Source organism: Amblyomma mixtum, chromosome 3, assembly GCF_055824585.1.
Source record: "Amblyomma mixtum isolate Tamu chromosome 3, ASM5582458v1, whole genome shotgun sequence".
Lineage (NCBI taxonomy): Eukaryota > Metazoa > Arthropoda > Arachnida > Ixodida > Ixodidae > Amblyomma > Amblyomma mixtum.
In genome coordinates this window covers 45,115,156-45,131,652 of record NC_143014.1, presented here as the reverse complement: position 1 = coordinate 45,131,652, position 16,497 = coordinate 45,115,156, and the positions used below count along the sequence as shown (strand labels likewise).

General features: G+C 52.1%; 1 protein-coding gene across 2 annotated transcripts; it reads left to right on the top strand.

Annotated features, from left to right (window-relative positions):
- Positions 1–645: 645 nt before the first annotated feature.
- On the top strand, positions 646–12,667 carry LOC149350007 (uncharacterized). Of its 2 annotated transcripts, XM_089579013.1 has the most exons (4): positions 646–1,622; positions 2,881–2,988; positions 9,706–9,753; positions 12,022–12,667. In XM_089579013.1, exons 2-4 carry the CDS (start codon positions 2,929–2,931, stop codon positions 12,244–12,246), a joined length of 333 nt encoding a protein of 110 aa, XP_089435139.1. In that variant the 5' UTR covers positions 646–1,622; positions 2,881–2,928; the 3' UTR covers positions 12,247–12,667. The 2 variants fall into 2 exon arrangements, with proteins under 2 accessions (XP_089435139.1, XP_089435140.1); XM_089579014.1 differs by lacking the exon at positions 9,706–9,753.
- The last annotated feature ends 3,830 nt before the right edge of the window (positions 12,668–16,497 follow it).

The window sequence follows — 16,497 nt, the reverse complement described above, 5'->3', positions numbered from 1 at the left end:
TAATTCCAGAAGAAGCTTTGACGGTGCTCCAAATGTCGCAATATGCTTCCGCTTTCCCATGACAAAAATCGCGTAAGATAAGGGCCAAGCTACGGAAAGAAACGGAACTATTCGCGCCTTCGCCACCTTGCCTTCGCCCCTTCGCATTTGCCGATGCAGAATCGCCGGTGGCCGTCGAAATAGGGCGAGGGCCTGTCACGTGATCAGAACTCGGCGGGAGCGTCCAGTTGCTCCGAGAGAAAAGCCAGAGCGTCTCGAGCTGCTCTGAGTGAGAGGAGAGCACTGCGCAAGAACCAGGCGAATGTGATCAGAGCGCCAGCTCTCGACCAGCCGAATGCGTGTTCGCCTCTCAGAGCACTACAGAGCGCTCTCAATGCACCAGTCGAAGATACCATAAGGGTCCAGACTGACACACGCACTTCGTCAAACCTTCACACAAAACACTCTTCGCTTTTGCTATAAGCTCCGGCCACAGGCAGTAAGTGTCCTGTCACCGTTCACATCGCAAAAGAAGGCAGCGCTCGCAGGCGGTCAGTTTGAGCTGACAGCGACAGGTGTTGCAGGCACACCGCCGACTAAGTTTCCAAGGAAGCCACACTGTAGAAGGGCGCCGTCTTGTAATCGAAACACACCACAGCAACAATGGCCACTGTCGCTGCTTATGAGCCAGGCATTTTTGCAACGAAGTTAGCAGTGCAATAGGCCGAAAGGTTCGACTCATCAAACGACGGCACCGCACTGCTGACCTCATTATCGTTGTCGACCAGACATCCATAGCACATATGCCCCGACGGATCGCTTAATTGGGAGCTGCTACTACTCTTGGATGAGAGCGCGCCCACCGGCAGCACACACCGGTAATCCTTCTTCTTTTGCGATTCCAGCACAGTAACAGCGGCGCGCAAGACAGCCCAGCAGCAGCACGAGAAAACAAGCGAAGCTCACGGCGGTGATCTCAGAAACCATGCAGCATGTCGGATAGGCTTTGGATTTGACGAGCTAGACCATCCCACTCACGCACGCACGCACGCACGAATGTACCGACACGCATATTAATGCGTCCATGCGTCACAAATTTCTCAAGTTTTTAATGCTAATATGTGCACAAGAACTTAATTATTTTTGTAACGAAAGTTTCATTTGGTTTTAGTTCTTTGCTATCGCACTGCCCAAAAGCATAGAGCCCGAAAGAGACGACCTGGAGGAATGCCTGGAGGCGATGCCTTTCTAAACGGGTCGAAGGAAGCCGGAACTGGCCGAAGCGCTAGCCAACGAACGCAGCGTCTGGGGAGGGACAGCATGGCGGGCCGCGGTCAGCGTTACTACGTTTGTCGTGGTCCTTTGTGGTGCCGAGGGCGTGAACGATCGCTGGCATGAGCATTTGTCACTCTTCCGATATGTGATGTGCCGACAGCAGTGAAATTCGCTGGTGCGATGTACGAAAACGTGGTAAGGTGCTGAGTAAACCTGTGTTTATAGCGTGCGTCAGCGGGCTCGACGGATAGCGCGTCGTCCTTTGCGCGCCTTCACTGGAAACGCTATGCGGACGGTGGGGCTCATTTCCTCCATGGCGGAGCAGCTGGTGGGAGACCACTACCCGGGTGACATCTCGCATCTTGGGGGTAAGTTAATTTTCTTCGAACCTGTTCATTATTTCAAAGCCTTTGCGCACAACTGGCCACGTCAACACAGCTAGTACAGAGACGCGAAGACGCAGTGCGTATCGCGGCAGCACGCAGCGCTGAAAGGTTGTTTGCTGGCGGCACACGGGCATGAATGCGCGTGTAGTGTCAGTGGTCACACGGTCATGGTCAGTATGCCATGCAAATATGCACAGCTGATCCGATCGCGGGGCGCACGATATCGGCGCCGTACTGCCGCCGTACTGCCATTCATCTCTCGCCGAGAATGGAATATGTGCCCACCAATAGATCTTCGGCCCGGGCTTTACATTCTCGCCGCATGTTACGCTGTAATTGAAGTAACAGCGCTCGAGCAGTTTAACTACGTAGACTGCGATTCAGCTGTATGCGTTTGGATTGAGCTTCCTCCTCTTTCACTTGTATTTCACTTGTACTTTTATAAATTGTGTATTTAAGGTACGAAGCTCCATATGATCCAGCTGCGTTCGTACTTATAGCCGAGCCAGTGTAGTCGAGCCTTGAATAGCAGAACGGTGAGATAAAAACAAATTGCTCTGAAGTTTTTCGCCTCTATTTTGGCATTCGCTTTTTCATACTTTGGCTCGGAGCTGAAATGGTACAAACAACTGCAAAATGCACACAGGTGCCCTAGCTCCATTTGCCCTATATCCCGAAGTTGCAGTGAAATTTAAGGGTAATTGAGCCTTTAATATGTACGAAGAATAAACTTGATTGTTTCATGATTATAACCAATGGCGCAAATAAATCTGACTGACTTAAATATGCTGAGGTACCTCTCCAATACCTTATTTGATGTTAAAGGAAAAAGTGTGGTTTTTCTGCAATTGGCACTATTAATTCATCATACCTGTGAGAATGTGAAATCATTGCTAATCATGCCAGATTTCAAATTGAGGGACGCATGCAGAATTTGAAGCAAACCAGCCTTCTACTGAAAATATCGTCCTGCTGTGGTCTGTTCTTTTGAATGGTGGCATGTATTGTAGAAACGATGCTGGATATCGATATGCAAGTGATGTCTCGTCTGAGGCTAGGTTGTGAATGACTGCCGTGGTTATGAATTTCTTGTTGCCTGGCCCACTTCGAAATGTGGTTAAACAGTTGTGTTCCATTCTGCGACCGGCTCCTTTTTGTGCCTTGCACTTTGCCTTACATGCTTGATTCTAGTCCATTTTTTGCACTGTGCTGCTGTTAAATGTGTCTTTTTACCTTGCAGCAATCTCCACATAGCTTTACCAGCAATGCCTCTTCCAAGCTCTCCAGTATGGCTGTGCCAGCCTTTCACTTGGTGCTAGGATGCCCAGCAAGCAAGCAGGCTTTTGAGGTAAGCACTGAAGACATCTTCCGACACAAGTAGCTTTTATTTTCCTAGTCCACTGCTACTTGTGTGACCCCTCGAGTAAAGATCAGGTTCTTCTTCTTCTTTGCACTACAGGTGCACCGCCAGAGACGGTTGGTAACTCGAACTGAAGCTCTTCGCACCAGGGGTGCCACGTCAGAGACGCTCGTGTGATCAGTTGACACGCAGGGATAAAAAAAGGCAATAACTGAGGTTTATGTACAGATATTTACAGCGTACAGAAGTTTAGACACTCGAGACAAATTAAACGGCAAAAGACAAACAAAAAGGTGGATCTGGCTAATACTAGGGGAGGCCCCTACTCGGCGTGGCCGAAGATGCGTTGCATCTCACCTTAGCCCAGAACCCCGCTTCCAGCTCCGGGGCCCGGTTTTAAAGCCCTAAAGGCCCGGCCCACATTCCATAGCTTCCAATCATATTGTGCTCTCAACATGATTGGTTCTTCAAGAGCCTGGCCAGCCCTCCAGCTGCCCTAAAATAGAGCTCTCTCTCCACCACAAAATAAAAACAAACACAAATAGATATCCGTGCCAGCACGTGTGCGAATCAGTACTGCGGGTGGGGGGACACCCGTATACCTGCCGGCGCGTTCGCGAGCGGCCGCGTTCCAAGAAAGGAGACGCTTCGCTTTGAGCACCCCCAGCCGCGTTCCGATGACCCCGCGAACGCTACCGAACCCTTACACGCCCTTCCCAAGATTCTACAAAGGGCTCAAATGCAACTTTTAGAATTATAACAAAGGGATCGGTACGGGTCACAAAACCACCCTGTGGGTGACATACCGCAGCTACACCAGCGCTGGCACCAACAAAACCAAAACCAAAAACAAAATGCAAAATGCACACACAACATCAGCAAATTCCACAAATTCACACGGTGGCATGCCTGCCGTGCGCCGTAACACGCGTCCAAGTTGGTGCGTTGCACCCAGTTCACCAGCATGCACACCCGCGTCCTGCTCGACACACACACCGACACTCACAACTAGAGCGTTCAGTAGCACTGATATGGGCCACGTGAGCCTCCTTAGTCGCACCGAGCGTCCCTGTGCGCGTTCAAGCCCACACGTGCCTCATTCGACATGATTAACACCTAATGGCCACTATGCTCGTCAGGCTGGTGCCACAGCGGGGCGTGAACTGAAAAGACGGTGCCCTCCAGGATCAAAAACGTCCTGGTCATCGATAGGTGAAAATCTCTGACCATGCGACGCACTTGAGAGCACTCTCTCTCCGGCGCACCAGTACGACACGCGTGGTGCGTAAAGAGCATAGCCCCTGGCCCGTCCAAATATAGCAGTACAGCCAGTCTCGCTACACTTGATACGCCGACCTCTAGCACGGAACATACTGTTCCTCGCGTCGACTTTCAGCGTGAAAACCACGCACCTGCCTCCTGCCACTCCACCTCGCCCGGGGTCATCTGCACCTTTACTGCACGAGCAAACTTTGAAACCGCCGCTCCGTGCTTGATCAGCGCCCGCTGGCCCCGTGGCATAGTCTGACTCCGAGGCTCCATGAGCTTCCTGACAGTCACTTGACCCGGGCTTGCCTTGCGGCAAGTCGCCACACCTTTCCGGGTCCTCAACTGACCTGGTCGGGCACACACCGGGTGCGTTCATCTGCGCGGCGTTCTGCCCGGTCGGCCCAACAGGCCCACCTCCGCTCTTTGCCTCGGATGAAGGGCTCTTGCCACCAGAAACGCTACGGGGCACTTCATGCTCCATACCCGACACAGTGTGCGGTTGCGGCGACGCCAGACTTCCTCCTTTCACTCGCTCGCCGATCTGACGTCTGTCCTCACCGACCGTTTCCTGCTGCACGAAATGCTCTTTTTCACAGCTTGCTTGGGACTGCGTTTTCGGAATTGTCAGAGTGACTTCCAACAATCCTGAACTCGCGTCCGCGTCCCTGGTCTCATTAGGGGTTGAGCTAACTTGTGCAGCTGGATCGTCGGAGTGCGCGTTCACCGCCTCGACTACCGCGACGCTGCGTTCCGTCACGATACTTTCTTCACGAGAGATTGCACTTTCGTGGAAAGCTGGCTCCCTCTTTTCTTCTGCCTGGCTGTTTTCTTGACCTGTGCTTGACAGGTATATTCCTTTGTCTTCCAGCACAGGCGGCCTCGCCTCTCGAGACTCGGAGTAGTTGTCCCTCGCTAGTTCACTAGCTCTCTTAGACTCCTTGAGCTCAGCGAGCTCCAGCGCTAGCTGCTGGCGCTTTGCTTCTAATTCCTCCAAGACGCACTTAACATCCTGAGGTTTCTCCTCGCACAGTGGCGCCTTTCCTCCATTTACTTTCGCAAGTTCAGCCTGAAAGTACGCTAAGCGCGCCTTCGCTAATTCCACTTGGTACCTCACATCAAGTGAGGGCAGGCTTGGATAGCTCTCCATACCGCCTTCCGTACCCCTCAGATGTCCTATCGGCTCGAACACAGGGACGTGAACAATGCGACCAAGGAAACTCACGGTTTCGATGCGTCGATCCGCATTGCCAGCTCCTTGGCGTCGGGGTCCACCGCCACTTTCCCCGGACGCTGCGATGAGCTGTCGCACGCCGCTGGTCCGCCGCCGGTGATCGTCGAGTTCCCGACGCGCTGCTTCCTTGACCGGACGCAGTCCCGCGTCGCTGGACTACTGCCGTGGTCCTTGCGTCCTTGCCGCCGTGTCTCCGCAGGTCCGTTCACGATCGCTGACCTGTCGCCTTGTCGTCACCTTTCTCCCTGCCTTGTCTTCTTCCTGCGCCGTCTTCCGATGGCCGCAGGATCCTGTCGACTGCGCCAGTAAAGATCAGGTTCTTCTTCTTCTTTGCACTACAGGTGCACCGCCAGAGACGGTTGGTAACTCGAACTGAAGCTCTTCGCACCAGGGGTGCCACGTCAGAGACGCTCGTGTGATCAGTTGACACGCAGGGATAAAAAAAAGGCAATAACTGAGGTTTATGTACAGATATTTACAGCGTATAGAAGTTTAGACACTCGAGACAAATTAAACAGCAAAAGACAAACAACAAAAAGGTGGATCTGGCTAATACTAGTGGAGGCCCCTGCTCGGCGTTGCCGAAGATGCGTTGCATCTGACCTTAGCGCAGAACCCCGCTTCCAGCTCCGGGGCCCGGTTTTAAAGCCCTAAAGGCCCGGCCCACATTCCATAGCTTCCAATCATGCTGCGGTCTCAACATGATTGGTTCTTCAAGGGCATGTCCAGCCCTCCGGCTTCAACAAGGTAAAACCACCCTCTCTACCACTAAATAAACAAAAACAAACACAAATAGACATCCGTGCCAGCACGTGTGCGAATCAGTACCGCGGGTGGGGGGACACCCGTATACCTGCCGGCGCGTTCGCGAGCGGCCGCGTTCCAAGAAAGGAGACGCTTCGCTTTGAGCACCCCAGCCGCATTCTGATGACCCCCGCGAACGCTACCGAACCCTTACACCTCGTTATGTTGATTTTGGCAAGTTAGGTTGCCTATTAAGGGCTCTCATTTGTTTTTCACCTGCTGCTGTGGCCTACTGCATTGGTGTTCGGCTACTGAGCCCAAAGACGCGGCATTGAATTGTGGTGGCTTCGTTTCGACAAGGCGAAATGCATATTTGCTCCTGTGTTATGCAATGTCAGTGCATGTTAAAGAATCTTTGGTGGTCGAAATTTATGCACAGCCCTCCTCTATGAATGGAGCCATTGTTCAACTTTGAGGCATTAAAGGGACACTGATGGCAAGCTGAAGTTGACCTGTGATGATGAAGTTCCGCATCCTAACCACAAAGACGACACTTTTTCTGAAAGTGGAGCTTTATAAGCCAGAGAAAGCAAAACATACAATTTTCATCAGCACCGGCTGATTTCGGAAGTAAATTGCGATGCGCTGACTCCGTTTTTTTTTTTGGCACAGATTCCAGAGGCTAGGCTGAACTGCCATTCACCTCAGAACGGTTATCATGGAGTCCTTTGTGTAGACTTCATGAGTTCAAATCGAGTGGCGGGAAAATTATTAAATGTAATTTTTGCGCCAATCATTGTGTTGATGGCCTTTGCACTGCTGTTAAAAACCGGGATAGCAGTATGGTATCCCATAAAACTAGGTTCAGGACTTGCAGGAAGTGGTTTATCACATTCCGCTAGCTTGTGCAAGAAACTACTTCAGGGATATGTGCAGGTGTCTTTAATGTGTTCCTGAGTGAGCACTAACTCGTTAGGGGGAAGGCAGCTTCTAATCTGGCACTACAGTGCCAATGTCGTGAGTGTAAATCATAAGATGACCCATCAGTATGTACGCCTGATTTCTGTGACACTTCAGTGGTGTATAGAAGTGGTAAACAAATCTGTAAGGTATTTGATGCATATCTCCAAGGTAACGGCTGTATGAGTAGCGAAGCCATTAGTCAATCTTCAACGGAAAGAATTTTCTCTTTTAGATGACGTGCTTGTATATCAGTGACAGTTATTTGTTGTCCTGCCTTTCGCTGGTGTGAGTCATGTGTGGCACATCTTCATGCGAGCCTTCTTTTCCTTTACAAAAAATTCAATTGATAGTCCAACCTGTTTTCTTCTCTTTTCCTGTGTTGCATCTTTTGGCTGGTTTTAAATCTGTAACTGAGCTCAGACCGTGATAATTACAGCCGGTAAACAGGGCTACTGAATGTGAGCTTGGCATACATGCGTACTGTATGTGTGAAAGTGCAGTTTACAATATTCAGAAATGCTTGATAGCCTTACAAGAATCTAAAATTTTGTTGGAATTCCTATTTGTTCTCTGTTCAATTGTCGAGAGTTTTTCCGCTTCATCGTGTGATTAGAGCCACTTTGGTACTTAAGCTGAAATCTTTTCTTTAGCCTGCATGTTTCTCACTTTTGGGACAGAAACGTGGAGGCTAATGAAGAGAGTTCAGCTTAAAAGAGTATAGACACCTAATCTTGGTGGCATGTTTTCTTCTCTATAATGATGCGGAAGACACTACTGTGCATGAATCACCATCTGGTATTCGTGTGAGACCGCTAAATAATTTATAATCAACTTTTTCTGCCATCCTGTTTCGGTGAACAATTTGACTATGGCTATGACATCAAAGAGAGCTTATAGGTCACGTGAGGCGTGGAAAAACTGCACTTATAATCGCTGCTTCATCGTTTTAATTCGCTACAGCGCTGACGCCAGCATTCCTTAAGAGCCAGAAGTACCAATTGTATTGCAGTTTTTCATGCCTCACGTGACCAATAACCTCGCTTTGAAGTCACAGCCATCATTCAGCTGTCGAAACCGAAACAAATACAGCAGGAGAAAGAAATTTGATTATAAATTATTTAGCGGTCATAGGAGGATGCCATGTGGTAATCCGTGTATAATACTTTATGCCTTATTACAAAGAAAAAAACACGTGCCAAACGATAAGGACAGCAAAGTGAGCTATGGAAAGAAAAATGATAAGTCTAACATTAAGAGACCAAAAGGGGGCGGAGTGGGTGAGGGAACAAATGCGGGTTAATAACATGCTACTTGAAATTAAGAGGAAGAAATGGGCCGGGGCGGGGCTTGTAATGGGAAGACAACATAACCGCTGGTCCTTAAGGGTAATGGAGTGGATTCCAAAAGAATGCAAGCATAGCAGGGGGCGGCAGAAAGTTAGATGGGCGGATGAGATGAAGAAGTTCGCGGGGATATGGTGGCCACACCTAGCAAAGGACAGGGTTAATGTGGAGACATGGGTGAGTCCTTTGCCCTGCAGTGGGCCTTGTCAGGCTGATGATGATGGTATGTGTCGCACCTGCTGCTTCGTGCTATCAGCTGGCCCATGCTTGGCCGACCAGACTAGCCAAATTTGTGATGTGGGTTTTCTATTGCACCTGCATTTGTGTACACAGAGGACTTGAATGGTAGCAGGCGATGCTGTGCATGTGTTCACGCCACAGCACACATGACCCACACTGAAAGCTTCTCTGCCTTTAGTAAGACAGCTGCGTCAGTCTGGGGCATAACGTATCCCAGTGCTAGAGTATGAGTAAATTGCTCTGGAATTTTAATCTGGTATCAGGTAGCATAGCGCAAAAGAAGGCTAGCGCGGCTGCCTAATATTCTCTTGGGCAGCTGTGTTGGATTTTCAGTGCCTGTTAGTGTAATCCGTGAAAGTTCACTTTAACCCATTCGTTTCGATGTAAATTAGGAAATCCTTAGAGCCCTGTACTTTTTAATGATAATAACAAGGTAATGTAGTAATTCAATTGTACCTGTTCTCTTTCAACACAGTAAAGTGCTGCTGGGTCGAGATCACAGTTTTACTTTGTAGGTGTGCTCAGGCTGTCATCATCATCATCAGCAGCAGCAGCAGCAGCCTGACTACACCCACTGCAGGGCAAAGCCTCTCCCATGTCTCTCCAATTTTGTCTGTCCTTTGCCACTTGCGGCCACTGTATCCCCACAAACTTCTTAATCTCATCCACCCACCATTTTTTCCTGTCTGTGTGTCTTCTTCGCCATTCTGAAATTCATTCATACAAATGGATTGATGCACGTAGTGTCAGGTGCGTAATGTGATACCACCAGCTCACCCCAAGCTGTGCTCAGATTTGCCTCATTGCTGCAGGAGCAATAAGGCAGGCTTGAGGCTGAGTGGTGCAAAAACATGATTTTTCAAGAATGTCTTTGTGGAAATTGCAATTAATCATGTGAATTTGCTTTCATTTTAGGAGCTGCACACAAGCTGTGCGCCTTTCCATGCTGATCATGCTGGCCAGGTACGCTTATGGTTACATTACTAGGTTGTTTTCATAATGGCAGTTGTGGATTTCTGTGTGGTTTTAAAACATAAATTGTATAAGTATTTGCCCTGCCACAAAAGTATAGTGGTGCATTCAAGGCCAGTGTTACAAAGGGATGTTTTGATTGCTGCAAGAACTTGAAGGCCCCTGTGTGGTCACTGTGGAAGGCCCCCTCCCTACTTAGGAATTGCTATTTGGGTTACTCAGTCATTTGGCAGAGGAATAGTGTATAGAGATAAGGGATGGAAGAATGCTTCCAACTAAAGAAAAAAATCCAGCAAGCAGTCATAGAAGCAGAAGTACAAAAATGGCAAGGCTTTCTCTAATTTACATCGAATCTTTTTCACTTAGACTTCTTATTGCATAGAACGGCTGATGCTTGGCTTACACACATTTTCTTTAGGTATGCAGTAGGTCTCACATTCTTGTATGATATGGTCACGGTGCCAAAAAATGATGGTGGTGTTAGAAAACTCGGAATATAGAGGAATTTTATTGCTGACCTTATGGAGAACTATGGTAGCTGTGCAGTCGTTATAAATATCTTCCAATATTTTCACATAACACTCTTCTGCACCCTGATTCCACAATGCCTGCATGACAGCTGTGGTTCCACCGAGTCAATTGCTGTCTGGTAGTCAATGAAGGCTATATATTGGGGTTGGTTATATTCTGCCCATTTCTCTATCACCTGATTGATTGCATGAATGTGGTCTCTTGTTGAGTATCCTTTACGAAAGCCTGCCTGATCATTTGGTTGATTGAATTCGAAGGTTGTCCTGACTCTATTAGTGATTACCTTAGTAAATACCTTGTAGACAATGGATAGTAAGCTGATTGGTCTGTAAATCTTCAAGTCCTTGACATCTTCTTTCTTATGAGTTAAAATAATGTTCGCATTCTTCCAAGCTCCTGATACGCTCGTGGTCACGAGGCAAGCGTGTACAGGGTGGCTAGTTTCTCTAGCACAATCTCTCCTTCGTCCTTCAACAAATCTGCTGTTACCTGATCCTCACCAGCTGCTTTACCCCTTTGCATTGCTCCTGAGGCTTTCTTTACTTCCTCCCTCGTTACTGGCGGGATGTCCCATTGCTATGCTCTACTGCCTCTCTCCGTAACGTTCTGATTACATTCACTACTGTAGCGATTTGTGCAGAACTCTTCGGCTACTTTAACTATCTTATCCATATTGCTTATGACATTGCCCTCTTTGTCTTTTAGCGCATAAATCTGGTTTTTACCTGTGATTAGTTTTCTCTTCACTGATTTTAGGCTACCTCCATGCTTTAGAGCATGCTAGGTTTTCTCCATGTTAAACTTTCTTATGTTGGCTACCTTGCACTTATAAATAACTTCGATAGCTCTCCTAGTTCTATTCTATCTCTGAAGTTAGACGTCCTCATGCTTTGGCGTTTCTTCATCAGACCTTTCGTCTCCTGAGATACCTTGCAGGTATCCTCTCGAATGATCTGACCACCTACTTCTGCAGCACGCTCCAATGAATTTAAATATGTATTTAAAGATAACAGTTAAGGTGGGAGATTGAGCTTCGAGATTTGCACTTCATCTTGGGAGTTATGCCACTGCTACACAGAATACTTGATCGCCGTAGAGATATTTCATCATCTCGCACCAAGCTGCTGTGGCGCCACTGTCACAGTTGATAATTTTGCTGGGAAGCTGTTGTAGTGCTCACACAGTTTTGAAAAGGTGGTATTCATTGTATTTGTGCTATTGGCAACAGTGATAATATGCTTGCTGCAGTGTTTTGTGGCTAGCCTTCTTTTTTTTTTAGTGAAATAAGTTGTACATTTCATGTTGAGTATTCTTTTAGCGATTAAATTGCTTTGATTTTATTCCTTAGTGTATAGTTGCGAGTGCTCCATGTCTGAGTGCAAATTTCTACCACTGAAAAGCCTTCAAAATCTTAATAGATGTCCACACTATTCTAGGGACTCAGTGGCTATTGGAAATGCCCATTTAGCTGTATTCAAGTGCCGTTGAGTTAATAGCCATTTGAAAGCCTTCAAAATGCCTGTGTGACACGGTTATTAGATTTTGTGCAGGTTTGATGCTGAGCAGTCTGCGTGCTTGAGTCGGGTTTTCCAGTGTCTGTATTTCAAACCTGAAACTTTTCGAAATCATCATTGGTTCATTAATGGACGAAGTACTTGTGCCCTTTTCTGGAATTTCCAGAAAACAGATTAACTGAATTTTTTTGCATATACTCCTACCTTTTTGCAGGTGCTGCATAGTGAGAACCTGTATCAAGACGCCAACCTGCTGGACTTGGAGAAACTGAAGAAATTGTTTAGCCACTGTGTGGCACCCATCATGAGGGATGTGGCATTAATAAAGCCAGTTAAGGTGACCTTATCTATGTCCTTTTGCAAGCATGCTACACACATGAGAGCCATCCCACGAAGCACCGTTTCTGCAAAGCTTGTTATCTCACAACATGCATGCTGAATGAGGCAGTGACAGACAGATGAGGAGGCCTTAATGCAGTACATTAGCGTACCGTGTTGAGCAGTGATGTAGGAGCCTTGCAGCCATGCAAGGTATTATCGGTATCATGATGGTAACTCCATTAGACACTGTCTAGTGCTCTGTGAGCCAGACTCGGCTCTTGAACATTCTGGGACTCACCCTTGGCTCTCGGACATTCTGGAAGCCTCACCCGGCTTGCGCATATTACGCGAGGATGTCTCCTGCTGTACGAGCCTTACGCGGCTTGCGCACTTATGTGAGAGATGTCTCGCGTTTGCGAGCTTGCTCGGCTTGCGCAAATTATGTGAAATATGTCTCGCGTTCTGCGACCTCGTTCAATCGTCGCATTTTGCGTGGCAATAAACACGCAAAGATAGGCACGCAGAATTCACGCTCAATATTTTCAATAGGGCTGCGCCGCATTCAGCGCACGCGTCGCTTGACGAAAGTCCGTGGCGCACCCGTCTTTCCCCGGGCCACACGCAGCCGACGCGCACTCGGATGATCATCGCCCGCTGGAGGCGCGACAGTGAGCGCGCGCCGACGAGAGAAATGCGCTCTCCTCGCGCGATGCGAGGGTCCGGGTGTTGCTGACGGAGGTGGTCGTAGATCACCGCACGCACGTCTTCCAGGGCGAGCGGTTCGTCGCTGGGAGGAAGCTGATGTGCGGCGGTGGCGAGCTCGTCGGCTTGCTCGTTGCCGCGGATGCCGCAGTGACCGGGCACCCACTGCACGCGAATACTGCATCTGCGCTCCGCGAGGCGCTCAATGCGCTCGCGTAACGCGCACAGCAACGGGGTGCCACGGGCGGGAGTCTGCAGGCGGCTGAGGGCGGCACGGGAATCACACAGCAGAGCACACCTGGGTGGCGGCGGAGTAAGGGTGAGCACCAGGTCCAAGCCCAGGCGAAGACCCAGTAGCTCCGCCGTGGTCGAAGAGCCCAGGTAAGCCACTCTTTGCTGGCGGTGCAGCTGCAGGGCGGGGATGGTGGCCGCTGCGGCGAGCGAGCAGTTTTCGCTCACCACGGAGCCGTCAGTGAACACAAGCAGATGGTCGCGCAGTTGCTCGTAGATGACGGCTCCGGCTAGCTGCTGCACCGCACATAGTGGTGTGCTGCGTTTTCCCGCGATGCCGACGATCTCTCGCTGTACCTCCGTCGTGAGGGGCCAGGGGGAGCAGAGGCCGTAGGGGGGCGTGGCGCGCGTCAGCTGGTCATATTCCTGCAGTGCCGCGCCCATTCTTGAGCGCGGGTAGTGACGAAGGCGCTGCAGGAGTTCCGCGCCGTCTGGTGCGCGGTGAAGGCGGTCAATGTGGTGCAGCGAGCGCTGCGTGGCCTGTAGCTGCAGCGGCCACGCGCCCGCCTCGGCCAGTGTCGCCTCGCATTGCGAGTTTCCGGGTAGACCGAGGCAGGTCCGCAGCGCTTTGCGATGCTGCACCTCCAGTGCCTTCCATGATGGTTTGCGCACCGTGACGAGGGGCAGCGCGTAGAGTATCGCCCCTAAGGCTGCGGCGTTGTAGAGGCGCAGCGCAGCCTGCTGAGAAATCCCCTGGCCCCGGGCGGTGAGCTTGTGCACAGCGGCTGTAGTCCTCTTCATCTGCTGGCAGGCCCTGGTCGCCGCGGGGCGGAAGGAGAGGCGCTGGTCGATTTCCAGGCCGAGGTACCGCACGGAGCTCTTCCACGGCAGCGGCGTCCCAGCCAACGTCAGCGGCGCCAGGCGGGCGCATCTGCGAGCTGCGCAGGCCATGGCTGCAGTCTTCTCCGCACAAAGCGCCAGGCCGAGGCCCCGCAACCGGTCGCCGATAGCGTCAAGGGACCCCTGGAGACAGTCTCTCACGCGGGAAGCCTCGCCCGGAGGTCCCAAGCACCACAGAGCGATGTCGTCCGCGTATATGGAGATGTACACGCGGTGCCGGTTGCCTGTGGGCAGACAGCCCGGCACCGCCGACATCGCCACATTGAAGAGGAACGGGGACAACACCGACCCCTGCGGCACGCCTAGATCCACCGGGCGGGGCTGAGAGAGAGCCGCTCCCACGCGCACGCGAATAGTGCGCGCGTTGAGGAACCCCTGCACATAACGCAACAGACGACCGGCCACGCCCGCCTCTTCCAGCCTCGCGAGAATTACCGCACGGTGGACGTTGTCAAACGCACTCGACACGTCGAGCAGCAAGAGCAGTGCTACCTGCCGCGCCGCCACGGCGTGCTCGAGTGCGGAGACAACGTCCGCGATTGAATCTGCCGCGCAGCGCATCCCGCGAAACCCTGTCTGACGCTCGTCGAACAAGTCTGCCTCCGCGGCCCGCGCATGCAGGCGTTGGAGCGCCATATGCTCCATCAGCTTGCATGCCGCCGACGTTAGCGCCACTGGCCGGTATCCGCTGAGCTCCGTGGGTGGGCGGCCTGGCTTCGGTATCGGGCAGACGACCGCTGTGCGCCACTCCTCAGGTAGCACCCCGCGTTCCCACACCAGGTTGAGCTGCCGCAGGAGGACTTGACGTTGTTCCGCGTCCAGGTTGCGCAGCATCTGGTACGTAACCCCGTCTGGCCCGGGCGATGAGCGGCGGGTGCAGTGGTGCAGCGCGTCGTTCAGTTCCGCCGCTGTGAAGAGCGCGTTGCACGGGCCGTCATCCGGGGCGGGGGAAGAGTACCTGGCGTCAAAACTGGGGCCCGATGTCATCACTGCACTGCTCGCGGGACGCTGTGGCGCAAATCGGTCAGCGAACTGCTCAGCCAGCTGTTGGTTTGTTTGGCCGCTCGAGATGGCGAGAGCGGCCAGGGGCTGAGGGTTCGCCTGAGGTGTAGTGATGCGCCGCAGGGTGGTGAAGAGCCGGCGCGAGCTGCGATCCTTCTCCATCGTGTTGCAGAGAGAAGCCCACTGCCGTCGATAAAGCTTGTTGGAGTGACGCCTTGCCGCTGCGTCCAGCCGATTGTAGACCGTCCAGTCTTCTGGCTTGTCCGTCCGTCGCGCCCTGCGCTCCGCCTTGTCCCTTTTGTCGCGCAGATCGAGCAGCTTATTGTCGGGTGTTGGCTGACCTGCCCGCACCTCTGCGCGACGCGTGGCTGCGAGGGCGCTCCGGACAAGACTGGTGAAGTAATCGGCGCCGGACGCAGCGGCGGCGTCCACCTCTTGGCGGAAGCGGCCCCAATTCACGATTGCGTACGTACGCATGGGGCGCGCCTCTTTAGCAGTGGGCTCTATGGTGATGGAGAAGTGATCCGAGCCCCAGAGTGATGGTGCACGACGCCAGGTCGCCTCGATGCCGCTGGACGCAAACGCAACGTCGATGCAGGAGCCTGACGATCCACGCCGTCGGAAGGTGGGCTGGCCAGTGTTGAGAGGAGTGAGTCCCAGCTGCGTTGCTGTGTCATGCAGGTCGTCGCCGCGCCGGTCGTTGCGCGCACTGCCCCACGCACAATGATGGGCGTTGAAGTCACCAACTATGAGCTGGCGCGGGGCACAACACGACGACACTGCACGAAAACACAGCGCGTTCCACGACACAGCTGGGCGCACATAAACACTGGCCACTGATGTGTCAACACCCCCGACGCGCACTGTCACTGCCACGCACTCCTGAGCGTCACTCGTCGCCGCCGCCGTGCCGACGAGCGCGTGCTGGACGTCGCGTCGCACATAAATGGAGGCCCGCGATTTCCCGGGTCGATGGGCTGGGTCGCCGCAGGGGGTCGATGCACATGACTCCTCCTCACACTTCGTTGGTGAATGGTAACCGATGTAGCCGGGCAGCCGCCTTTGGGGCTCCCCATCCCGCAGCCGGACGTAAGTTTCCTGCAGCGCGATCACCTCTGGTTGTTCGGATGTTATGCGTGAGCGGAGCTCAGCGTATCGCGCTGCAAGGGAGCGGACGTTCCATTGCAGGACTGTGGGAATGCGGGGTACTGCCCGGCGACTAGCCATGTTGTTGGCTGTTTAGTGCAGGAGGGCCTGTCGCTTCCTCACAGATGCGGCGACCCTCGGAGCCCTCTGGCAGGAGCACGCTTAGTGCTCGCAGCGCGGCCTGCAGGCGCTCGATTAAGGCGTCGCGTGCGTCCAGAGGGGAGCCACCGGAGGTAGTCGGTGCGGGCCTCACTGGTGCGGTGCGGGAACCGGCCTGCTGCTTGGGATGCTGCCCCCGCTGCTTCTGAGGCCGGAGCTGCTGAGAAGGCTGTTGCTGCTGCTTGCTGTGGCCCGCAACCTGCGCATAGCTGCGCTTGCTTGGTTGCTG

Excerpts from the sequence above, each read along its gene's own strand:
- LOC149350007 (XM_089579013.1), top strand. The coding sequence starts at position 2,929 with ATGGCTGTGCCAGCCTTTCACTTGGTGCTAGGATGCCCAGCAAGCAAG. Across the intron at positions 2,989-9,705 it reads CAAGCAAGCAGGCTTTTGAG|GAGCTGCACACAAGCTGTGC; the intron begins GTAAGCACTGAA and ends CTTTCATTTTAG. Across the intron at positions 9,754-12,021 it reads ATGCTGATCATGCTGGCCAG|GTGCTGCATAGTGAGAACCT; the intron begins GTACGCTTATGG and ends ACCTTTTTGCAG.